This window comes from Salvelinus sp. IW2-2015, linkage group LG34 (genome assembly GCF_002910315.2).
Source record: "Salvelinus sp. IW2-2015 linkage group LG34, ASM291031v2, whole genome shotgun sequence".
Lineage (NCBI taxonomy): Eukaryota > Metazoa > Chordata > Actinopteri > Salmoniformes > Salmonidae > Salvelinus > Salvelinus sp. IW2-2015.
The window spans coordinates 4,411,033-4,438,048 of NC_036873.1; the positions used below are offsets into that span (position 1 = coordinate 4,411,033).

Genomic DNA, 27,016 nt, shown 5'->3' on the forward strand with positions numbered 1-27,016 from the left:
GCGCCTGGCACCTACTACCATACCCTGTTCAAAGGCACTTGAAACTTTGGTCATGCCCATTCACCCGCTGAATGGCACACATGCACAATCAATGTCTCAGGTTTGAATCAGGTAACCTGTTCTGAGCAATTGTTATTTTCTCTAACGCTCCTCCTTTGATGAGGTTTGTATCAGGCATCATCCTTCACCTCCTGTGACCCCTATCAAATGTGTGCCGCTCGCTCTCTCCACCCCTCTCTTTTCCTGGTCGTAGAATCTCTCGGAAAGCCTGTTTGGTAAACAAGTTTACACAGACCGCAGCTGATAGCGGGAGGGCGGGCGGGGGGAGAGGGATGGCGGGAGGAGGGGGGGATATCCAGATGTGAATTCCTGTCACGCATACATCCTGGAATTAACTAAAAGCAGCAAAGGATTGAAAAATTTAAAAAACTGTCTGTCTGTCTGTCTACATGCATGACTTACATAGTTCCTTGTCACAGTTTCTCCTCTCGTCAAAGCCTGTTTTACTGCATGGTAGTGGAGGTGAGGTGGACACTCCCAACGGCAACATACTTAGCCCAACGGCAACATGCTCAGCTAGGTAGCGTGCTGACAACTCCCCAGCCCTCAGGAGTCCTCTTTCTGCCAGCTAAACCTGCATTACTGTGTTACAGATACTGCGTTACGTACATAGTCATGTAACAAGGGAATGAGAAGAGGAAAGGAGTCAACGTTTATTGTCTGACAGACAACTAAAATACAATTCTCACATATTCTATGATAATAAAGTATGCTATTGTATCATAAATAAACTACAGTTATTTGGTAAAATTGTAAACACATACTGTGCTTTGTGATAAAATGTCCATTTCATAATTGGGTAATAAGAATTTTTTCTTAACTGACTTGCCTAGTTAAATAAATAAAATAAATACAGCAGTCAATGTGTACCAAGTCTCTCATACTAGTCAAATCACCTGGAGGATTTTATGATGAGGGAAACCCGAAAACTAAACCCTCTTTGTCTACCTTTGTTCACACCTATTAAGTAAGACTACTGGAATCTTGGTTACATCCAACGTAGGCATACAAATAGAGGTCCCATTAAATGACTATTCTAATTCCTAATTCAATGGGCCTACATTTCTACCAATTCCATAGACACATGGGTCTACTTTCTGAATGACTCCATACTCCGACCACTTTAAATTCCTTTGTCTGGGTGGGTGACAGAAGTCCCGACGGTATTCCGTGTTGTTCCTCTCAAGCGGACAGGGGCTCGTAGGTGTGGAAGTGTATCCCTTTAGAGCAAGTGATCTTCATCACGGCGCCGTTTAGACCGGTATCAGTTATCAGGCGCAACACTCCCTCTGCGATCAGCGACGGTCTGGGGATAGAGATCGAGAGATAGAGATAACAGGGTCGTGTTAGGTAGGGAACACAGTGTCCAGATTGTTCCTCAGCTGGTTCATTCGGTTGTCTTCCGCCTGGTGTTTAATGAACACAACACAGGAAAGAGAGAGGCCATGACCATACATTCTCTTTCAATTCCTGAAAGTTTTTTGGATTGAATTGGACTAGCTAACAATTTAGGTTGCAAAATGCCCTCATGATTATATCAGAGAATTCCTGAAATATGATGTAACTAAATTCAACAATTTCCTGGCTGAAAGAGATGCAAGATCAACATTTAAAAAGGCCTCTTTTTGACACTGTAGCCAACAGATTTATCAAATCGCCTTGCCCCAGGCCAAACAGCTTGGACAAGGTATTGCGAAATACTGTACTTTAAAAGCAGCTGAGCTGCTATGTAAGCATTCAAGACGGAAGTGCATTCTGATATAAATAACAAAACTTGGCTTGCATGTGATTTTAAGTGCATCTTATCTCAAACACACTGTATTTCTCAATATTTGTCTTTGCATGTTTCAGATGCATATCGTAGCAAACTTAATCATTTCAAATAATGTTGACAAAGTCTTTCCTCAGAATACCCCTCGACGTTTGTATCTGTATATCTCTACCGCCGTTTGCTTCTGAAGTAGAAAACCTCATCTGATGTCGTCCAAAGCACTCAAAACAGTGACATAGAGAGGGGACAAGACACAAACACACCAGGAAGCTTCCAAGGCCCCCTCTCTCCTCTGTACAGATAAGACAGGGAAACTGAGGAGGGATAACGACCTCCATGGCCTCCCACACATACTATGTGGAGGGAGGATTTAAGGAGGAAATGGACAGTGATTAGGGAGGCTTTGCTAATCTAGATACTGTATTACTTGATGTCGTAGAAGGGAGTTAGTATTTGGGTGGTTTCGCGGGGCCATGTGGGGAGAGTAAGCTGATTCTAGGTCTGTGCTGACTTGTTTAGGTATAAACAACACTTGTATACATTACTCTGAAGCAGTATCCTATATACACCACATAGGTTTACTGTAAATCTGAGTTATAAAGAACGTGATAGGTAATGAGTGTAAAAGGAGGGAAACGAGGCAACTTCTACACAACATGTATAGGAACTCACTGAAGCACCCCGAACTTGTGCACGCTCCTCTTTAAGTCGTCCTTGAACTTGTCAAACTTGCCCATGTTGTCCTCGTGTTCCACGGAGCGCAGGAGAGGGGTGTCCACGAAGGCAGGGCACAGCGTGTTGATCCTCACACCATAGTTCTCCACCTCGGCTGCATCCTGCGTGGGGAGAGGAAAGGAACACAGACGTGTCAGGGTGTGTGTGTGGTTGTGAAAGGAGCAACGTGCCAGTGTGTATGTGTGTGTCATGTGTGCGTATGTGTGTGTGTGGTATGTGTGTGTGTGTGTGTCTGTGTGTGTGAGATAGAGGAGCACAAACATGTCCGAACACGGTCAAGCGTAATCACCCAGGGCAAAGGAATGTGTCTAGGCCAGTGTTTTCCATGCCTTTCCTGGAGTACCCCTAGCTATTCCACATATCACGTATTCTAGTACAACATCTGATTCAACTGGTCAACTAATCATCAAGCCCTTCATTACTTAAATCAGCTGTACTGGTTTTGGATGACATACTATTAAGGTAGTCCAAAGTTTAGTATTTGTTCCCATATTAATTGCTCACAATGACTACATCAACGATTATCCGTAATCATGGTAATCATGGTAGCAGCCACGTTAATGTAGAAGTGTTTAGAAACATATTCTATTCTTATTTACAATAACAGTGACTCCAACATTATTGGGTACAAAATAATCTGAAACACAACCCAACCAAAACAAAACAAAACAAAAAATGCATCCAACAAATGTTTTGAGTCACAAGCTTGATGTAGTCATTGCGTGCTAGGAATGTGGGACCAAATACTAAACGTATATATTTTTTGTACTTTTACCCCTTTTTCTACCCAATTTCGTGATATCTAATTGGTAGTTACAGTCTTGTCCCATCGCTACAACTCCCGTTTGGACTCGGGAGAGGCGAATGTCGAGAGCCATGCCTCCTCCGAAACACGACCCTGCCAAGCCGCACTGCTTCTTGACACGCTGCTCGCTTAACCCAGAAGCCAGCCACACCAATGTGTCAGAGGAAACACTGTACAAATGGCGACCGTGCATGCTCCCGACCCGCCACAAGGAGTCGCTAGAGCGCGATGGGACAAGGACATTCCTAGCCGGCCAAACCCTCCCCTAACCCGGTCTGTAGTGACGCCTCAAGCACTGCAACAAGCCAATTGGTAGGCTATACTTTTCGCTGCTTTAATACACATAAGTGAATTTGACAGTCTGTACTTTAACCTCATAGTCATTGATTTAAAATCCAAACTTTCGGAGTGCAGAGCCAAAAGAAGAATAAAGTGTTTCACTGTCCCAATAATTACGGAGGGCACTGTATGTGGAATGGCTAGGTGTACTCGAGGAGAGGTTTGGGGGTGTGTTAGAACTCACCGCTATGGCTCTGGAGAAGCCTATCACGCCGTGCTTTGTGGCCGTGTACACTGGCTGGTAGGGGGAATGAAGGAAAGCTGAAAAAGAAAGAAAGAAAGAAGAATAAACAAAGTTTACAGTCATGGTAACTCACCAACATACTCCACATGGTACCCATTTAAATCTCAGGCGTTTTTCATTGACTGCGCGCTATAGTGTGTAAGCGCGCTATAGTGGAATCTACCGTTTTTTACTGAGATCTCATATCGCTTGCTAGAAATAAATGAGTACTGTAACTTTTATTCTCTATGCCTTTCCCGTCATGGAAAAACAGGATCCTCCAAGGCAAAATATTTCTCCCTATTTCTCTTAATTCAAACATGAAAAAGCTGTGTGTTTGTGTGTGTTTGGCCGGCTGCCGAGTTCTGTTTAAACCAGAACAATCTCCAGAACATTACATTTCAGGAGAACTCGCTTTCCCCTCCAAATAATGGGCTCAACTTCCTTTTATGGACACATAAAACCTTCACCTTGTGAAGATCAATCATTAGTTTTCCCCTTTAAAAAGGATAGAGCCAGGGCAAACCTTAAGAGAAACCTGTTGTATGGAGTACTGCAGGGACCATTGTCACTGAAACCTCTCAACACCTTTGTATAAGAGAACAGAGGTGAAATTAGAAGGAAAAATCCCTCTGGGAACATAGCCAAATCAAAGGGAATTGAGCTCAAAGAGAATGTTTACATGCACTCTTAAAACAATGTGTGCTAAGTAGAACCATATAGTGTACTTCAGTTTTTCTATACCCTTTTTGGTGCTAGGGAGAACCCTTTTCAGAGGGTCTACCATGTAGGGTTCTTCATAGAACACCTTGTATATGGCTCTACCTAGAACCATTTTATTATCTAAAGGTTATTCTTAGAACCCTCTATGAATGGTTCCACCAGCCTTTAAAATCAAATTATTTATGAAAGATGTGTCTATCGTAAAGCCACTTGTTGACAGGCTTAGTTAAACCCTAACACAGTGGTGTTAGGAAAACCTTGGTTTACAGGCCACGTCAGGCCTGCAAGTCACATTATGCTGGCTCGCAAAATGATGTGTAATTGCTATTGGAATCCAGGCAGAGTTACGATATCCAACAAGTGGAATTGTTTAAATCAACCGCAACCTGCATTCAAAAAGATTGCCAGGGTAGGGAAGATTAGATCCTTGACGTAGTCTCAGCATTCAAACTGGAACAACCATTTCAGTAACGAGTGCAATAAGTCCAACTACTAACAGATTGGTTTAGTTAAAAAAATAAATGTAATTTATCTTTGTGTAGTATAAAATGTACCAACCAATCAATGTACTGTACAGTTGTTGTCGGAAGTTTACATACACTTAGGTTGGAGTCATTAAAACTAGTTTTTCAACCACTCCACAAATTTCTTGTTAAGAAAATATAGTTTTGGCAAGTCGGTTAGGACATTTACTTTGTGCATGACACAAGTAATTTTTACAACAATTGTTTTCAGACAGATTATTTCACTTATCATTCACTGTATCACAATTCCACTGGGTCAGAAGTTTACATACACTAAGTTGACTGTGCCTTTAAACAGCTTGGAAAATTCCAGAAAATTATGTCATTGCTTTAGAAGCTTCTGATAGATTGACAACATTTAAGTCAATTGGAGGTGTACCTGTGGATGTATTTCAAGGCCTACCTTCACACTCAGTGCCTCTTTGCTTGACATCATGGGAAAATCAAAAGAAATCAGCCAAGACCTCAGAAAACAATTGTAGACCTCCACAAGTCTGGTTCATCCTTGGGAGCAATTTCCAAACGCCTGAAGGACCACGTGTACAAACAATAGTACGCAATTTTAAACACCATGGGACCACGCAGCCGTCATACCGCTCAGGAAGGAGACGCGTTCTGTCTCCTAGAGATTAATGTACTTCGGTGCGAAAAGTGCAAATCAATCCCAGAACAACAGCAAAGGACCTTGTGAAGATGCTGGAGGAAACAGGTACAAAAGTATCTATATCCACAGTAAAACGAGTCCTATATCGACATAACCTGAAAGGCCGCTCAGCAACGAAGAAGCCACTGCTCCAAAACCACCATAAAAAAGCCAGACTACGGTTTCCAACTGCACATGGGTACAAAGATCATAATTTTTGGAGAAATGTCCTCTGGTCTGATGAAACAAAACTATGACTGTTTGGCCATAATGACCATCGTTATGTTTGGAGGGAAAAAGGGGAGGCTTGCAAGCTGAAGAACACCATCTCAACTGTGAAGCACAGGGGTGGCAGCATCATGTTGTGGGGGTGCTTTGCTGCAGGAGGGACTGGTGCACTTCACAAAATAGATGGCATCATGAGGTAGGAAAATTATGTGGATATATTGAAGCAACATCTCAAGTCATCAGTCAGGAAGTTAAAGCTTGGTCACAAATGGGTCTTCCAAATGGACAATGACCCCAAGCATACTTCCAAAGTTGTGGCAAAATGGCTTAAGGACAACAAAGTCAAGGTAATAGGATTGGCCATCACAAAGCCCTGACCTCAATTATATAGAAAATTTGTGGGCAGAACTGAAAAAGCATGTGCGAGCAAGGAGGCCTATAAACCTGCTTCAGTTACACCAGCTCTGTCAGGAGGAATGGGCCAAAATTCACTCAACTTATTGTGGGAAGCTTGTGGAAGGCTACCAGAAACGTTTGACCAAAGTTAAACAATTTGAAGGTCATGCTACCAAATACTAATTGAGTGTATGTAAACTTCTGACCCACTGGGAATGTGATGAAAGAAATAAAAGCTGAAATGCATCATTCTCTCTACTATTATTCTGAAATTTCACATTCTTAAAATAAAGTGGTGATCCTAACTGACCTAAAACAGTGAATTTTTACTAGGATTAAATGTCAGGAATTGTGAAAAACTGAGTTTAAATGTATTTGGCTAAGGTGTATGTAAACCTCCGACCTCTACTGTATATGCAAAAACACATTAAAACAAACACTTCTGAAAATCACCCTACATTACAGCATGCTGGGAAATATGATATATGGTTGTACATAGAACCCTTCTTGCCTTCCAAAGAACCCTTTTTGTCTTCCAAAGAATCACCAATTTGTAAGTCGCTCTGGATAAGAGCGTCTGCTAAATGACTTAAATGTAAATGTAAATGTAAATCAAAAAAGCCTTTCTTCCAAAAAGGGTTCTTCCATTCAAAACAGTTCTTGGTAGCACCAGATCAGTTCACAAACAAAAAAAATTCCAAGAGTGTGTTAAAATGAGTTCAACTATGAGAACTCCCAAACCACCCATGTGTTCCCACTGAATTTCAGTCCTGTGGGAGAGGGCATAAATATGGTAGCTGGAATTGTATAGGAAACATTGTATGAAGTCTTGACTTCAAATCTTATTGCCACTTCAGCTAAAAACAGTCACACAAGTGACAAGGAGGAAAGGGATCTATAGGAGCCACAGGTTTCCTGCTGGGACACACAGGAAGCAAAGTATGTGCAATAACATGACAATATGGGGTAATTTATCATACAACACAACCAACCATTATCTTGCAGTTTCAGGCAAACTTGTACTTCCCCTTATGCCTAAGCAGCTCGAACGGCGTGCTGATAACATAAAACGTCAGACTGCTCTTCCCTTATTTTGAACTACAGTGAATGATATACTGACTGTCTTAATTGGTTATTACAGTATAATACTGAACCAAAGGCTTTCACCCTTTACCCTTGTGGGAATTGTCTAAATTGAAATGTTTCTTATAGAAGAAATATGAAAATGCATAACCATTTTAGAAATTGATAGGGAACAGTTTGGAGGTAATCGGAAAATGACGAGACCAAATGTGAGTACACAACAGTTCACTTGACACAAGACTGAATCCAAACATTACACTGTTGATGTTATGTGCATTTTACATTTAGTGTACTTTGCCACTTTTGTTGAAAATGAAATCTGAAAATACTCTGGTTAGCATGATACGACTATTCCTGGAAAATGTGGGGTGGTTGCAACACAAGACAAACATTACAAAGGTTTGAGTGAGGAGATTAACTGGTCTCTCCAAGTGGCCACACACCTCTCCAAAGTGTGCACAGTTCCTAAGCAATTTCAATGCACTTTTATGACTCAAAAGAAAAGTCTTCAACTATAAAGGTACTTTTGTGAGCTCTCCTAGCTGTGCCATTGAGGAACAAGCTCACTTGTAGTTGTTTAGTTTGGAACACAGCCCTGCATCCCCACCATAACATAATTGGGTGATTCTGCAACTTCGGGAACTTCGGGCAAGATTTCAGGAATTAAAATGTATCGAAAAACCATTTTACCAGTATTATAATTGTCTTTGATTTGTCTAGAAATAATATCTGATAATCGCTGTGATCGTACTATTCAGGAATTTATATATTTTTGTCCTTTTTCTCAGACAACAAATGTTATTAAACATCAATTTTAGTTGAAAATGAAATATCATACAATTAATTTATAACACATTTCTTATACATTGTCTTGCATTGCACATTATTTGAAGTGCTTTTTAAGGTTTTCCTAAAATGAATAATTCAACACAACGCCTGAATGTGTGAACTTGCCTTGGTGACAACTGAAAACATTTATTTATCATTAAACAATAAGATATTTCCAGCCAAACTTTTTGTGAGATTATCATAACAACCATATGATTTCCCTATCTAAAACAAATCAATCAATATAAATTATACATAATATACTACTTTACCTAAAAATATGGGTGTGGTGGAAATGACATCTATGTGCAAAAAACGTATGAAAACAATATTTTATTGCAACCATTTTGAACAACAACCACTGTTAAACATTTAATTAATTTAAGACAAAGTAAGATTCCAAAATTAGCCAATGGGCAGAGCTCAAGGAAGTAGGCCAGTGTTTTTGAAAGATGAGTCCAAATTGCAGAGGGGTCATCCGCATAGAAGAGCTCATTGAGCAAAGTGAAACTGTATCATTTGTGGTATACCCAACACAGGTGTGGAAGGTCACCTGCTTGTGAGAATCACCAACGTGAACTGCCTGGATTTCACTGGTGTATTTACACAGGTAGTTCTCTCAGGGGCGCAACTTTGGTTTTAAAAGTGGAGGGGTAATTATTATAATTTGTTTTATCCAGTCGGATAAACACTCCAAACAGGCTACCCGACCACTCGGAGGCATCTGCATTGTCCTAAAGCATACCGGTGCCTCATTTTGTATCACATTCCAATGATAAATCTGGGGGGGACAAAAATGCAATTTCAGAATGTGGGGGGACATGTGCCCCCCGTCCCCAGTGAAAGTTGCGCCCCTGAGTTCGCTGCAAAGTCAATATGCACAATGATTCTCTTTTAAATTCTCTCAGTTTGGAGTATCGGTGTCGAATGTTGTACACGTGTTTCCCCAACTTCTCTTTCAATCCTTTGGAGAAGTCCTCTAGTAGAATATGCGGTGTGCCACACACCTTTTCTTTAACTGTACAGCAAACTTATCTATGTTTCCCTCTTTCTTTTTCATTTTCTCTCTCTTCAGCTTTGTTTTTCCTCTCAAACCACCATGTCTGTTCACCAGCATCAAAGTCCGATGTTTGAAGCTCTTTTGCTTGGAAAAGAGAGCACTCTGTGTACATGCACTCTTTCTTCAGGTTCTCACAGCACAAAGACTCAATTAGGTTCTCATTGTTGCTGCAGCTGATCACTTTGTGATACTGTAGTTTGTCCACCATGAACTGGAGGTTGACGTGAGTTTTGCAGAGACATGTGTCCCTATTCTGGACTGTTGGCTTGACAACCCAAAAAGGACATATTTTGCAGAACTCATAGTAGGACATTTCAATCTCTGAATATTCCCTCTTGAAATGCTGATAAAGGTTCTAAATTATGCCATTCTAGAAGTGCTTCTGCTTTTTTTTCTTGCGTGTCCTTTTCCCCCTGTTGTTGCTCTGCTGTTGTCATCACGTTCATAGAATCTAGTGATTTTCTCTTCTGTGGCTGTGATAATTATGTTACACTGCTTTTTCCTGGAGTACTGAAGACTTGTTGGCCTGTTTTCATTTGCCCTCAATGCTTTTTCTGAAAATCCAAATTCTCTGTTTGCGGCTTTGACCAGGCCATACTTTCACAGGATGTTGCCTCTGAGCATTTTTGAAGCCACTTGTTTGTTCTTGGCTCTGCACATTTTTTAAAATACTTTTGCTTTAACTCTGCAATGATGGCATTTTGAAACAATCAAATCCTTCTCAAGTTCTTCGGAGTTCCCTTCATTTTCTGTTTTGTCTTTGGGGAATATTGTCTCTCCATTTTCTTCATCGGTTGATCATAGCTTTTTTTTCTATTTCTCAGATTTCTGTTAAGCTTCATCAAGTTGGACATTTGTCATGCAAAGATCTCTATGTTTTTGAGCAACCTCTTCCAACCTTTTTTCCTTCCAGCAAGTATTCGACTTCTCTTTCCTGTTGCAGATGATGAGGAAGGGGTATCAGGGCGTGCATCAGGGGCAGCAAAGTTAGGGGCAGGTATGATGGCCTCATGTCTGGCTGCAAGTCATCTGGTGACTAAGGTGTTGATAGGTAGGTCGCAATTGCAACTATTCTCTTTAAAGTCTGTCTTCTATTCCGTTGGTTGCATTTCCATTGCCATCTCTTGCTCCTTTGTTCTAGCTTTGCAAGCTCAGAGATAGATTTCACTTCACCCTTCTCTTTTTTCTTCCAGTATCTCTCCCTGTCTTTTTGCAGATGTTCCTGGTATCGTATATGATCTTTTTTTGTTTTGTTGTTGCTGTCTGTGATCTCTGTGCTGTTCTATGTGGCATCTTCTAAAAACAAAGAAAAATACTACTTAAGTTTTCCAATTGTGCACAACTTGGAGCATTTTCTAGATTAAAGGAATGTAAAACATGATTAAATAGGCCAAAAGTAAAATAAAGTAAAAAATAATAACATCATGAATTTTTGTCATTTCCACCACAGTTAAGTTGGAAAATGACAGACTGCTTAGCATGCGTTGGCTAGTATTACAGCTAGCATATAGTTTTCACTAAATACATAAAATGTATTTTAAAAAAAATCGAAATTCTACCACAAATTAAAGAAATTATAACCTGTTTGGAAATGACTGACAATAAAAATATTTATTTTATTTATTAATTGACTCATTCTCTTGAAGATGACATTACATAATGTGTAATTATTAATGTTTTCTCATAGAAAAACATAGTGGAAGCTCAAAAGTCTGGGTCAGGGACAAGGACAAAACAGTGAAATTGAGGTATAAAATGCATCTGAAAAGTAGCTAAAGTACTAGATAGAGAGGTGTTAAAAAAATCGGGGGTGATGGTAGTGTGAACTTAACATATAAAGAAAAAAACATATTTTTAAAAATAAAATCACAAAAATTTACCCTGAGGACATAGAAGTTCCTGTAGTTGCAGAATCACCCAATTACTGTTGTTGTTTACGCAATCCAAAAACGGTCCATTATAAATCACAATCAGGGTCAGGTGGGTATGATCTGAAAGCGTGTTCCATTGCCTACATAACTAGCTGTTATAAAATACGATCTTACAATGTTAGGCTTTCACAAGGAAATTCAGAAAAACACATTGGAATTCAGGTGCATTCAGGTGCGTGTGACGCAGCATTTTTTTCCCACAATAAACAAACGGAAGACCCCAGGATATGACGACATGTCATCTTGCAACTGTACATCAAACATAGTGATCATAAACGTTGATTTGGAAATGTGAAGTGCACATTTGGACTCACAGGTGTTTGGCTTGCTTGTATGACATCAAAGCGGTATTTATTATAATCCTCAACATCTCATCTTTCAAAATACATCCAGTCCTCTTAATTTACAGCAGTTCCCCTCACCTGGACAACATAAAAATGTGCAAAAGTTGCCCAATTTCTGGAAGGGATGGCGACAACTTCTTGTTGCGAGTGGTGCTCAAGTTCAGAATGTCTGTCAATAAAAACCCATACAGCGCTGTGAAGCGCAGAGCCAGAACCCTTACTGAAACAGCCACTACATTCCAATTTAGGCGCTTATTATTGCGCAAATCTACCATTTTTAACTCGTATACAGGTACGAGTGTAAAGGGCTACATGATTTAAAATATATTTGACAAACTTTTGAACATATTTTTCCTGACTTTCCCAACTCACTCTGCTTGCTGTATAATCTGCAGTTCTGTCTATTGTATCTTTGACTTGGTACTGTGTTGCTTTCGTTGTCCTTTTTAAATGTATACATCTTCTCGCCTGGGGCGTTTTATTCTCAGCAATGACGTCATATATATTGTTGGGTATGTTCACCTCCAGAGTCTTGAATGATGCATAACAAAACACATCTAGTATGATTAATGACAGTCTATAATTACACTGTACGGTTTCTTGGGAGTTCTAGAGTCACATAACATGATAAAATTACATTGGGGCGGCAGGTAGCCTAGTGGTTAGAGCGTTGGATTTGTAACTGATAGGTTGCAAGATTGAATCCCCGAGCTGACAAGGTAAAAATCTGTTGTTCTGCCCCTGAACAAGGCAGTTAACCCACTGTTCCTAGACCGTCATTGAAAATAAGAATTTGTTTGTAACTGACTTGCCTAGTTAAATAAAGGTAAAATATATATATTTTTAAAGAAATTGCCGGTGACACAATGGTGATGGGCCTGATTACCGACGATGATGGAACAGCCTATAGGGAGGAGGTCAGAGACATGGCGGTGTGGTGCCAGGACAACAACCTCTCTCTCAATGTTATCAAGACAGGGGAGATAATTGTGGTAATTGTGACAACAGTCATGAGGGGGGCACGACAATTCTCCCTCAGGAGACTCAGGGGATTTGGCATAGATCCTCGAGGGGTTCTACAGCTGCACCATCGAGAGCATCCTGACTGGTTGCATTGCTGGTATGGAAACTGCTCGGCATCCGACAGCAAGGCGCTACAGAGGGTGGTGCGTGTGGCCCAGTACATCACTGGAGCCAAGTTTCCTGCCATCCAGGACCTCTATACCAGGCGGTGTCAGAGGAAGGCCCTAAAAATTGCTCAAGACTCCAGCCACCCTAGTCATAGACTGTTCTCTCTGCTACCGCACGGCAAGCGGTACCGGAGCGTCAAGTCTAGGTCCAAAAGGATCCTTAACAGCTTCTACCCCCAAGCCATAAGGCTGCTGAACAGCTAATTTCAAATGGCTATCCGGACTATTTGCATTGAACCCACCTTTTTTTTTACGCTGCTGCTACTAGCTGTTTATTATCTATGCATAGTCACTATCTATGTACATATTACCTCAATTACCACGACTAACCTGTACCCCCGCACATGACTCAGTACCGGAACCCCCAGTATATAGCCTCGTTAGTTATTTTATTGTATAACTTTTTTTTTAAACTTTAGTTTATTTAGTTAATACTTTCTTAGCTCTTAATTTTCTAAAAACTGCATTGTTGGTGAAGGGCTTGTAAGAAAGCCTTTCACGGTAAGGTCAACACCTGTTCTATTCTACCCACAAAATACAACCTAGCACTCTGGTATCCTGCAAACCATGATCCCTTCTGTATTTTACACCCCGAGTTAAAATACAGAAGTCTGGTGTGCACATGTTGTTAATGGTTGCCGTTCATAAAAATACTTGTACATTGCTAGACATGTCTGCCTTGTCGACTTGGTAGCTACTGAGGTAAGACAGATGGTCTCACCAACAGCACACATACAAACGTTCTCGTCAGAATAGCCCGGTTTGATATAGATGATAACGCGTTACCCTGTATGCAGAATCAGCCAGTTACTGCTGCTGCGGGGCGAGCCCAAAGGGAGGTGCTGATTTGAAGTGGGCTGTTCCTTCGATGGATACATGGAGCCGGGCCTTTGCTGACAAGTTTCTCAAATACCAGCTCTCGTATCACGCTTGGACAGCCTTGGATATAAGTGCAAGTTGGTGACAGTAGTATTTGACAGTCTCGGCCACGTACACATGGTGAGTGGCCTTCAGATTGCAGGCATGCCAAAGACTAGAGCAAAGCAACTGGCCGAAGTGCGGCTCTGTTCCAGCTGTTACTGGCAGCCTAGCTTTGAGGAGAAGGTGCTTTTTGTATCCTTAAAGTACTCTTGTATCCAAGACCTTTAAAATAGTTTTTATCCATCTTAATGTAATGTTATTTGGGGATTCAAATTAAGTATTTAAAATGTGTACGTGTGTGTTTTCCTTCCCCCAAAATGCTCCAAGATTATTGTCAACTGATACCCTTTGTACATTTCAGGTTAGGCTCCTCTTACCACACACCATGAAGAACAGGGTGAACCAAAACAAGGATTTACATCAAACATACCGCGATCCAATATAGGAGCTGTCAGTCAGTCAGTTCGTCAATCAGTCAGTCATTGCACGACTTGCCAGTGAAGGAAGAAGCCTGTACCGAACACGGCAGTGGGTCCACCTACATTCCAAAGCTCCTTGTCCCGTTAGAGGCAGCTGCCATTTAAAGCGGGGCCTGTGAGCGCCTGCAGCTCTTGCTGCGGTTGTACATCAAGCAGCATCTTGCCAACCGTTTCTTCTCAATGGTAAAGAAAACAAACTGATGTCATGTCAGCGGTGTTTTGGCTTTGGGGTAGAGATCATGTGTGATGCTGTTGTCCATTGTAGCTAGCCTATCTAACAGTTCTATCACTCTTACATAATCACGTTTAGAGTGATTAAAACAATATTTCGTATATTTATATATTTTCCCTTTCTGTAATACATTTCCAGTGTTCTATTTATGACACTCAAGGTGCACGTTGACGGTCACTAGGCTTTATACTGAATGTTATTGTAACGCTCGTCTTCCTCCTCGAATACTCGAACAAAACAACAAAACTAACGATAAACGAGAATGACACGAAACGAAACAGTCCTGTCTGGTGACATACACAAAGACAGAAAATAAACACCCACGAAACACAGGTGGAAAAAGGCTACCTAAGTATGATTCTCAATCAGAGACAACTAACGACACCTGCCTCTGATTGAGAACCATACCAGGCCAAACGCAAAACACAACATAGAAAAACGAACATAGACAACCCACCCCAACTCACGCCCTGACCATACTAAAACAAAGAAATAACAAAAGAACTAAGGTCAGAACGTGACAGTTATGGATTATGCTCATATCGGTTGATAGTGATTGACGCCAGACTGGAGGTACAAGGACACACTGACTATTCACGGTTGTATTGATGACCTTCTGGGGACACCGATTCTGTAGCAGCTGACAAAGCCGCTGCCTTTTTTTTGAACTGTGAGCCTCTCGGTCTGGTGTTTCCAGAACATTTGGTGTTGTCTGATTTAGAATATAAAGGGCCTGTCTCCAAGAGGCCAGTTAGAAAGTATATCTGCTTCTGTGCTGGAGGCGTCTCCCTGTTGCAACTTGTAATAAACCAGCTTTTATTTCTCAATTCTCTCTTCTTCAGTCCATCTGGAAATGCCGAAGAGGATGAGACTCTAAGGTTTTCAGCCATGTTCGTTTAGCGAAGCTTCAGAATCAGCTCTCTGGAGGTGAGTCAATTGTGTTTACCCCTCTGTGGTGGAGACTTTTCTGGCTTCTCTCACCAAGAGGTATTTCTGAAATTTGATGAATGAGCCTCGTTGTCAATTAATGATCTTGGTTAAAAGTCCGTGGGTAAAAAGTCGCTCCTCCAGTCAGCTGTGTGGTTTGTGTGCTGCAAAACAATGAATTTGGGAACGGTGTGCCTGGTTCGACCCGGGTGGGGTTCCGAGTACGTGAGTGCTCTGAATATCGATAACAACCCGTTTAAAACCTCAAGTGGCATCTGCCTCGGCAGTGTCGTCCTGGTGGGAAAAGTAACCAATCGGTTTCAAATACCACACAATTGGGAGAGCCCTCTGGGACCAGTGATTAGCAACATCTGGACTCTTTTAGATACTGTTAGCAAAGGATACAGTGCTTCTGTTTGCATAGTGTGTAGCAGGGTTGTTATTTTGGACAAGTAGGGCATAACCTCTCGTGGGTAGAGCCTGTGTGGAGTGTTCGTTTGTTTGTTTGGTACGGTTGGTACCTCAGTTTGTGGTGGTGTCAGAGTGCGGGCCTGTTCACCGTAGGTGAACTATATGGTTCACTTCCGTGTCTGGTCCATTACGGATCCTGTTGTCACGTTTTAGGTTGTTGGTTCACTTTTGTGACTGACTGTATTCCCTCCCCCAAATCTAGACTGGAGTTGCTTAACAAGACGACACTGAATGTTCCTGAGTGGCCTAGTTTCAGTTTTGACTTAAATCTGCTTGAAAGTCTATGGCAAGACTTGGAATGGCTGTCTAGCAAAGATCAACAACCAACTTGAGAGCGCTTGAAGAATGTTAAAAAGAATAATGGGCAAATGTTGCACAATTCAGGTGTGCAAAGCTCTTGGAAATTTACCCAGAAAGGCTCACAGCTGTAATCGCTGCCAAAGGTGATTCTAACATGTATTGTCAGAATCACCACTTTGACATTAGAGTATTTACCACTTTGACATTAAAGTATTTTGTGTAGATCGTTGACCAAAAATTATAATTAAATACATTTTAATCCCACTTTGTACAAATAAAATGTGGGAAAAGTCAAGGGGTGTGAACACTTTCTGAAGGCCCTGTCTCGGAATCACCCACAGGCATGGTTGGGGAATGTCTTGTTTTGGTTAGTAGCATAACTTTCATTTATCTGCTAGCGACTGAGGAATAGCATCTACAAGTAGCGTAATGATAGAATATGATGTTACCAGGTGCGCAGGGATGTGTTTACGCATCTATAAAATATTTGGATGATCTTGGACATGCACAGAGTTGTACCTCAGTACAACCACRTGGTTGTAAACTGGTTGAAATGACGTCATTTCAACCAGCTTTGCCTGTTGTGCTGGGACAACTTGAATCGGAAGCTTCTCTCTCTCCCTCTCGAAACTATTATGCAATGAGTAATGAACGAGGAACGAGAGAGAAAGAAACGAAAAAGAGAAAGAAGCTGCTGAGACAGGGGAAAAAAAATCAAAAAAACATCACAGGAAGAAATGGGCCGGCAGGTAGCCTAGTGGTTAGGGCGTTGGACTAGTAACTGAAAGGTTGCAAGATTGAATCCCCGAGCTGACAAGGTAAAAATCTGTCGTTCTGCGCATGAACAAGGCAGTTAACCCACTGTTCCTAGGCCGTCATTGAAAATAAGAATTTGTTCTTAACTGACTTGCCTAGTTAAATAAAGGTTAAATACAAAATTAAATAAAAAAATCTACCTCAGCAAGAGAATGATTAACCTCCAGTCTCCAGTTAGGACAGTCATCAGTCCAAAGTTCAGTTGGAGTTTGAATTCCAGCCCAGGATCTAAACAACCTACATGGAACTATTTCACAACTCTCTCTTTAGTTGCTCAGTGTATGAGTTTGGGGATTAGGTCCAAACAACCACAAAATCCTGTCATCCAACACCATCTATCATTCAACACAACCACAGAACAATATTTCACCAGAACCCCATGATTGATGTCAACACACAGACAATGCGTTTGAATGAGCCCAATGGCGTCATATGTCAGAGTCATACACATCGCTTGTGATAAACATATAATCTTGATTACATTTAGATTTATGACATTGGGAGATTCTTGGCCCACGGTTGTGAACTGAGCCGGGTGATATTTCCTCCTTCTCTCTGCAGGCAAACCTTAGGGAAACTAACTTGGAGTTGACTGTGCTATTGTTTACCATGCAGGGTCTCAAAAGTAGAGACGAGGGGATAGATATACAGTGTCAATGTAAAGTGTGTGACTGAATAGAGTCACATGGAATATTTAGCAGAGAATCTTCTTGATACTAAACGGTTTGTGAATTGGCTGAGGGAGAATGGAGTTCAGGCATATCTGTGTCAAAGTGCAGACAGACAGAGAGACAGCGAGAGAGAGAGACAGACAGAGACAGCGAGAGAGAGACAGTTAGTGATAAAGAGGGAGGGAGAGAGAAAGAGAGAGAAGAGAAAAAGGAAAGAGAGAGAGACAACATAAAACACCAAATAAAAAGGAAGCGATTCCCAAACCTTCCATAACAAAGCCATCACCAAGAAAGTTAGTCCTGGGGCTCTGTTCACAAATTGACCCCAGAAAGCCCCAGGACAGCAACACAATTAGACCCAACCAAATCATGAGGAAATAAAAAGATAATTACTTGACCCATTGGAAAGAATTTACAAGCATTACGCTACACTAACATCTGCTAACCATGTGTATGTGACCAATAAAATGTGATTTGATTTGAATTAACAAACAAAACAGAGCAAACTAGAATGCTATTTGGCCCTAAACAGGTAGTACACTTGGGCAGAATACATGACCACTGTAACTGATACAAAATTGAGAAAAGCTTTGACTATGTACAGATTCAGTGAGCATATCCTTGCTATTGAGAAAGGCCGCCGTAGGCAGACTTTGCTCTCAAAAGACAGGTTATGTGCACACTGCCCACAAAATGCGGTGGAAAATGAGCTGTACTTCCTAACCTCCTGCCAAATGTATGACCATATTAGAGACACATATTTCCCTCAGAGTACACAGACCCACAAATTTCAAAACAAATCCAATTTTGATAAACTCCCATATCTATTGGGTGAAATACCAGTGTGCCATCAAGATGTGTGACCTGTTGCCACAAGAAAAGGGCAACCAGTGAAGAACAAACACCATTGTAAATACAACCCATATTTACTTTCCCTTTTGTACTTTAACTATTTGCACATTGTTACAACACTGTATAAAGACAATGTGACATTTAGAATGTCTCTATTCCTTTGGAGCTTTTGTGAGTGTAATTTTTTCATTTTATATTATCCATTTCACTTGCTTTGGCATTGTAAACATGTTTCCCATACCAATAAACCCCTTTGAATTCAGACAGCGAGAGAAAGAAAGAGAAAGAGAGAAAGAGAAAAGTCACCATCCTCCAGTTTATATACTGTTCTACCTTAATCAAACACAAGCAACTATGTTTTCAGCACTGATGTTTACATTCCAAAGGCCCGAGAACAGCCTCCCAACGATACAGTCTGTTTTCTGATCAAATGATTATAATTTCTTAGAGTTCGCACGGGAGATTTCAAGCACAACATTCTCCAGTTGTATTTACAACTGTTTTATTACTGAAACTTAATGTATTACCTATGTTATTGTCAAGTAGTATTTCAACAAGCCAGGGGCCGGTTAGCTTTTTGGGGGCATAAGTGAGATTTAGTTGTTTTTTTATTTTTTTAACCTTTATTTAACTAGTTTAAGAAACAAATTCTTATTTACTGCCTTGTTCAGGGGCAGAACGACAGGTTTTTCCTTGTCAGCTTGGGGATTTGATCCCGCAACCTTTCGGTTAGTGGCCCAATGCTCTAACCAGGTTATTGGTTACTGCCGCCCGGGAAAACCATTTTAGTGGCCCCTATGATAGAAACATACAGTATTTACCAGATTTATTGATATTAATGGTTTAACAATGGTTACAACAACAATTCATTATTAATTATAATATTTAACTAATAGTAAGATATTTCTGTCTCACTAATGCTGTGTTTTTATGGTCTCCACTCTAGTTCCCTGTAGCTAATCTGGGTATATAGTCGCTAGAGATGGCTTGAGCTGAACAACACATGAGTTAACCACTGCATTCATAGACAAGAATGTGTTTTACTAGAGATAGCTTAAGAGTATAACAATCTCTCATTGTCTCAAAAATCATCCTGGCATCTGGGAAACTAAGCCAGGGTGGGTTTAAGACAACAACCCTGTGCAGATAACGACCGAATGAACCCTTATGACGCCCTTGGTCTCGCATGGGCCATGACTAAGCATTCTGACCAGCCATGACTAAGCATTCTTAGTGTCAGACTATATAAAGAACTCTGCATTTCTGTAAAGGTTAGGCTCTCGAGTTGACCAGTCTCATTACTGCAATAATTCAATCGATATTGAATAAAGATGATAGTTTTGAAGAAATGACAAAGTTTCCTCTCACTTGATTAGAATATTCCACGACCCCCCCCCCCCCCCCCTCGACATTGAGAGAAAAATTTACGTTTGAAAGTAAATTTCCTACAATTCAACTATTTTTCCATGACTTATGCCATGTAAAATAAATATATACGTGAGAGTGAACCAAACAAATCAATGGGGGCCACCTGGAGGTAAGGGGCCCTGGGCACGACCCCAGCATTCCGGTTGGTATTCGCCATGATTACTACAAGTTAGATAGCTGGCTAGACTGACTTACCAATCCATTTTTATTTTGCTGACATGGCTAATTGAGTGACGGACATAACAAGAGACAAATTGCTGATGCACAACTTTCGAATTGCACCTTATATATTCTACCATTCTAACTCTTAACAGTAGTTGAGACACTGGCTGAGTAAAAAAATAATAAATAAACAGATAGATCATTCTTTTCTGGCACGCTATATAAATTTGACCACATCAGTGCATTGGTTACAATAATAATCCATATAAGTACAGTAATTTGTTAAAAATGAGAGGTACGTGTCAAAGTGAAACCATTGTTGACATTCTATAAGACTGAGATAATGGGAAATTGCATGAGAGACGGCTAACCTTGCTCTGTTGAAAGATTTGGCACACGCTGCATTTTACAGAGAGCGAGTTTTTAGAGACAGGCGGCACATTTTCTGCATTAAGTACAGATTGGCTCATCAGATATCGTTTCCAAAAAACAATCGTATAGGATTTTTGAGAAGATTTAAGACGTACTTTAAATAGGCAAATGCATACCATCCCGGTGCACATCCAAGTGCTATCCACCCTTTGGTTTTCGTGCAACGGACACTTTTCAGTGGGGGCTTGCCGATCACAGCCCTCCATGAGCCAATATTTTAGATGCAATCATCAGCAAAACAAATGTTAACACAAACAATTTCCATGCACCATCTCACAACAGGTGGGTTCCCAAACACGAACGGAGCAATAGACGGCACCCACATCAGCATAACATCATCATCAAAAACAATTTCAACTATGTGAACAGAAATGGATGGATGGATGAATGGCTTATTGGCAAGTGTTGCCTACTCATTTGAAGTATATTTGCCATTGCTAAGGCAACTTGAATTGTCCCAATGGTCCTCTTTTTGTAGTTGTTTTTATTTTTACTGGTCAAGTCACAACTGAGTGAGCCAAATAAAACCTTCTGGTTGTACTCAATCTGACCTAGCACCTCTATTTCAGTCATGGAAATGTTTTTTTCTCCTTTGTTTTTTTTTGGTTGCGCCGTTGTATTTCATGGTACGGAGTTGTATATCCCCCTCGGGCTTTAAAGGGAGGGTTTTGACCATATATGATGAATTAGGGGCGTTTCAAAATGCAAACAGCCAAGGTTATGCTACAGTACTGAGGCTGAGAACAATTGGCATTTACCAATGGTTATATCCTACCAGTGTGGGTATGACGCTTGTAGAATTGTTTGATAAATCACTATTTTTCTATGAGTACCACCCTTCTAAATTCCGTTTGTTAGTCCAAACCCCACCCAGCTGGTACTCAAGGCAGACTTGAGAAAACGCAGAAAGCATTTGAAAGATTTTGAATAGTATGTGAACCCAGGTGTGCCGCTTCTATGAAAACAGATTTAGTGACACTTGACTGAGTCTCACAGTCAGTGGGCTGTCTGTCATGGCATTACTGTCTCCACTCCAACAAATCTCTCCCAATCCAACACAGCCCACCACACACCAAGTTGAACCCCGACCCCACCACCACTTCCTTGTCAGTTTAATGATTTTGCTGCCGGATCAAGATGTAACCCAATGAACCACAGACAGACATTCAGACAAGTCTTGCACAAAGTGGTTGACTTGGATTGCAGTAATAACATGCTTTCTCAATCTCCACATGCTGCTGTGGAGAAAGACTGAAAAATGAGAAGTACTGTAGTTGTTAGTTTGCCGACTGAGGCGATAGAACAGCCTGAACCTAACCCACTAAGCAAACAGTAGACGCACACAGCAATGCTTGTTGTCCACTGTGAAAACAACATCAAACTCTAATCTATCAAGCGGTAATGTTGTAATGTTTGCCGTACACCTGTGTTGTGTTGTGTTATGGTACACTGTGTAACCATACTGTACCAAAACAAAGGCCTGGGAATTTCAACAATAACAGTGAAGGAAGTCAATGTGGTTCTTTATAGCTGATGACCTGTGACATATTCCATTATATAGGGGTTGCTCACATCAGCTGAAAGCAACTGCATTGCCAAAGACATAGCTAGTCATTCCCACATCCACATCCACCACTGTTCCCCTTTTTCTTATGTCTGTGAAGGCTTCAATGTATTGACGTGCAGTGTACAGTACATAAAGTACTGATGCATGTATGGAGCAGCCTTACCTGCCATGGATGAGACATTGATGATGACTCCTCCTTCTTTTCCATACTCTTTGCTCATATGATCCAGGGCCAGGTAAGTTCCCTTGATGACTGACGTCTGTGGAGAGAAACAGGCTTGAGTTTCAATATCCAACACATACAACAGTCACACTGTTTTGCTCTTAATCAGCCTGTGGTAGAACTCTTCGCTGATGTCATGTAATGTGAATTAGGTTACACTACAGCATCATGTACTATAATGTAAACTAGGCTAAACTACAGCATCGTGTAATATAATGTAAACTCGGCTAAACTACAGCATCATGTAATATAATGCAAACTAGGCTAAACTACAGCATCGTGTAATATAATGTAAACCTCGGCTAAACTACAGCATCATGTAATATAATGTAAACTAGGCTAAACTACAGCATCATGTAATATAATGTAAACTAGGCTAAACTCCAGCATCATGTAATTAATGTAAACTCGGCTACATACAGCATCATGTAATATAATGTAAACTAGGCTAAACTACAGCATCGTGTAATATAATGTAAACTCGCTAAACTCAGCATCATGTAATATAATGTAAATCGGCTAAACTACAGCATCGTGTAATATAATGTAAACTAGGCTAACTACAGCATCGTGTAATATAATGTAAACTCGGCTAAACTACAGCATCGTGTAATATAATGTAAACTAGGCTAAACTACAGCATCGTGTAATATAATGTAAACTAGGCTAAACTACAGCATCGTGTATATAATGTAAACTCGGCTAAACTACAGCATCATGTAATATAATGTAAACTAGGCTAAACTACAGCATCATGTAAATATAATTTAAACTAGGCTAAACTACAGCATATGTAATATAATGTAAACTGGCTAAACTACAGCATCATGTAATATAATGTAAACTAGGCTAAACTACAGCATCGTGTATATAATGTAACTCGGCTAAACTCAGCATCATGTAATATAATGTAAACTCGGCTAAACTACAGCATCGTGTAATATAATGTAAACTAGGCTAACTACAGCATCGTGTAATATAATGTAAACTCGGCTAAACTACAGCATCGTGTAATATAATGTAAACTAGGCTAAACTACAGCACATGTAATATATGTAAACTAGGCTAAACTACAGCATCGTGTAATATAATGTAAACTAGACTAAACTACAGCATCATGTAATATAATGTAAACTCGGCTAAACTACAGCATCATGTAATATGAGGCTATACTACAGCATCGTGTATATAATGTAAACTAGGCTAAACTACAGCACCATGTAATATAATGTAAACGTCCACGGCTCCTACAGCATGTGTAATAGTATGTAAACTAGAGCTAAACTACAGCATTGTGTAATATAGTGTAAACTAGAGGCTAAACTACAGCATATGTATATATAATGCTAAACTAGAAGCTAACCTACAGCATAATAGTGTAATGTATACGCTATAACTAGGCTAAAGTACAGCATGTGAATAAATGCAAATGGTAAACTACGGCTACTCAAGTATTAATGTGAGGCAAACTACCTCTGTAATATTGTAACTAGGGTAATCTACAAGCATCATGTAATATAATCGTAAACTAGACTAAACTACAGCATAATGTATAATAATGTATAACTCAGCTACAAGCTACAGCATATGTTTTAATATTAATGAAACTAGGCTATAACTTACAGCATTTATTGGCTAAACTACAGCTATGTATATATGAAACTAGGCTATAAAGCTAACAGCACCATGTTAATATATGATGGTACAGCTGAGGAGCTAAACTACAGGCATCATGTAATCATACAATGTAACTAAGGTTCTAACTACTAGCATGATCTAAGATATAATCAATGCAAAACATCCTGGTCTATACTACAGCAATCATGTACCTATGATATATGTACAACTAGGGTCTAAACTACATGTCAATCATGTATATGAATTATCAAAAAACCTAGCTAAACTACAGCTTCTGTACGATATAAATTGTTGAACATAGCGAAACTAAGCAGCAAAGTGCTTTTCTACAGTTCCAACCACAGTTGATCAAAGGACTAATCACGCACAATTAAAATATTTCTTACTTGAGGTTAATTAATGTTGGGCTTTTCAACGAGTGTTACGGCATGGACTAAAATTGGTTTATTCGTGACCTGTTTTGTGGTTTTAGTGTGGGTGGGGGTGGGGTCCCAGTTTGGTAATATAAATGGTAAAACTTAGGGCTAAAACTACAGCATCATGTTAATATAATGTAAGCTAGGGCTAAACTACAGGGATCACTGTAAAAATATAATTCTAGGGGCTAAACTAGATCATGTAATATAATGTAAACTAGGCTAACTAAGCATGAATGTATAGTAATCTGTAGGCTTAACTACAGCATCATGTAATATAATCTAGGCTAAACTACAGCAGAATGTAAGATTGATTTTGCAGTTAGTCAAGTAACAGATTGTTTTGGAAAAATAGATTTTCACAAACTATCTCAATGACAAGACATTCAATGACAAAAATACATTCAATCTAACATTGACTGGTGTTAGTCACACACACACACACACACACCGACACCCACCCCTCTTACCAGATTTACTTCAATGGTCTTCTCCCAGTCCTTCTCATTGTTGATGCCAGCATTGTTGACAACAATGTCCAATCTTCCAAACCGGTCGACTGTACTTTGAAAAGYATCTGCAATATGAAAGAAGAGTCCAACACTTAGGTTGATTAACTATAGATKWACCCCTACAAGAAGAACACTACCAGTCCATACGAGATGGACATTTGTCAAGAACATTGCATCTTTATTTACATATAAACTATAATTTCGATTCTATATCAAAGAAGAACATCTAGCTCTTAGATTGATTATACAGGCTATATTTACTACAAGAACACTGCATCTTTGTCTCAGTAAACAAGTACATCCAAACAATTATCCAAGCCACAAAAACTGCAGTATAACAGGTATTCACCAGCACCTGCCTTTCAGCTGAAAACATTCCACAAGAAAACCTTCAATTAAAAAAGTATATAATAATAATCACCTTAACCAAGGTATGAGCAACAAGTCAAGTACGTTGCTTTACTTAAACAACAAATGTCTAACAAATGTCCAGTCTTACATGACTAAATAGACTGTGTCGACGTTTATGTTTCAGTCGTGCACTGACAGTGTTCAGTGTTGGTTGAATGGACTCTTATAAGCACAGATATTTAGGTAAGGCTACATCCAAGAACATTCCAATGTCTTTTGCCTGGGGCGTTTTGGAAATCATGTCAAAAGTAACTAATTCATTTCCACACAATGAAAGTCTGTTTCAGAGGTGAATGATGTCTTAAAATAGGTAGGCCTAGGGCCTAAAGGTGATCGAATTCAGAGTTCTAAACCACTGCGTAGCATGAAAAAATATGGACTATTATGCATTTAGGCAGAATTCTAAAGTTAGACTAGGCATATAGCTATACTTTAAAAAAAAGTAGGTTAGGCTAATAACTAGAATAACCTCTAAAGAAAAAATAGCAGTACCCTAGTAAAGTTGCAATTACCTTCGCCTAGTCAGACTGTTACCATGGTTACCCCATGGACACAACAGTATCTTCTTTACAAGCCAGAATTTTGATATTTAATTATATGTACATTTACTTTACCGGTTGTCCATACTGTTGGTCCTTTTTACGGTAAGGAAGTGGCGATAAAATGTCCATAGGAATGTATAATCAAACCAACTTTTCAAACCGCTGGTAGTGGGTTCAGATGTTTATCACCTGAAACATGCTCACACGATGTAAATAAATGCAAGCGATGTATGCATACTTTCCGAGCTCGTACACGTGTTTATATTGTTTTGTGCATGTGCCAGGTGATAGAAAGCAGTACCAGAGCTTGAAAAGATATGTGTAATAATACTTTCCTGTGGATATTTTTTGTCAAATTCCTACCCACAAAACGACAAAACGCACAGACAACCGGCAGAGTAGCCTAAACTGAAATACAATTGCATTAAACATTCTGACTTGTAGAGCTTGTGAGAGTAAATGTTCCAAACAAATGAAGTGCATTCATCTCAGACTATGAACCAGAAGTATCACCGTTTTATTGTCAGGCAACCATTACCTTTAAGTTTCAATCTGTCCGTCACGTCACACTGAATGAAAATGCAGTTCCCATCTCCAAACTCTCCATCTAAAATCTTCTTGCATTCCTCTCCGACACTTTGATTCAAGTCAACAAGTGCAACCTGCGGGTATAAAATCAGAACATCTACAAAACTATGTCCAAATATTTAAAGAGATTCTTGTGCAACACAGTTGATTTTGGCTCCATACAACCACGATAGGTTGGTACAAGCGCCGCGCGTAAAATGCGTAAAGTAACCAAAACCACCGTCCATTTACGGGCGACAATAGGCTAATAACTTTATATATAAACACCAACCTTTGCTTCATTCTTCAGAAGGCTTTCTGCGACGGCTCTACCGATACCTTGGGCTCCGCCCGTAACTAGAGCCACTTTACCTCGCAGAGTCATCTTTTACGCTTCATCTGGCTGCGACACGCCGCGCTGCTTTATGTAGGCTCCTATATCATCTGGTACATTAGTTGTCAGAAAAGGGGCGTGTGGTGTATGTAGCTCTAAATAAACACACGGCGGATAATTACGCCGTCTCGTCTTTCACCTTTTTCATATTCCAAACCGACCTCCTAATGAG

At 40.1% G+C, this 27,016-nt stretch overlaps 1 protein-coding gene across 1 annotated transcript; it reads right to left on the reverse strand.

Annotated features, from left to right (window-relative positions):
- Positions 1 to 689: 689 nt before the first annotated feature.
- Positions 690 to 27,016, reverse strand: LOC111958351 (15-hydroxyprostaglandin dehydrogenase [NAD(+)]). The gene is made up of 7 exons (XM_023979577.3): positions 26,743 to 27,016; positions 26,422 to 26,545; positions 24,889 to 24,995; positions 22,305 to 22,401; positions 3,895 to 3,971; positions 2,504 to 2,667; positions 690 to 1,366 (listed from the first exon to the last, which is right to left on the reverse strand). Exons 1-7 carry the CDS (start codon positions 26,833 to 26,835, stop codon positions 1,243 to 1,245), a joined length of 786 nt encoding a protein of 261 aa, XP_023835345.1. The 5' UTR covers positions 26,836 to 27,016; the 3' UTR covers positions 690 to 1,242.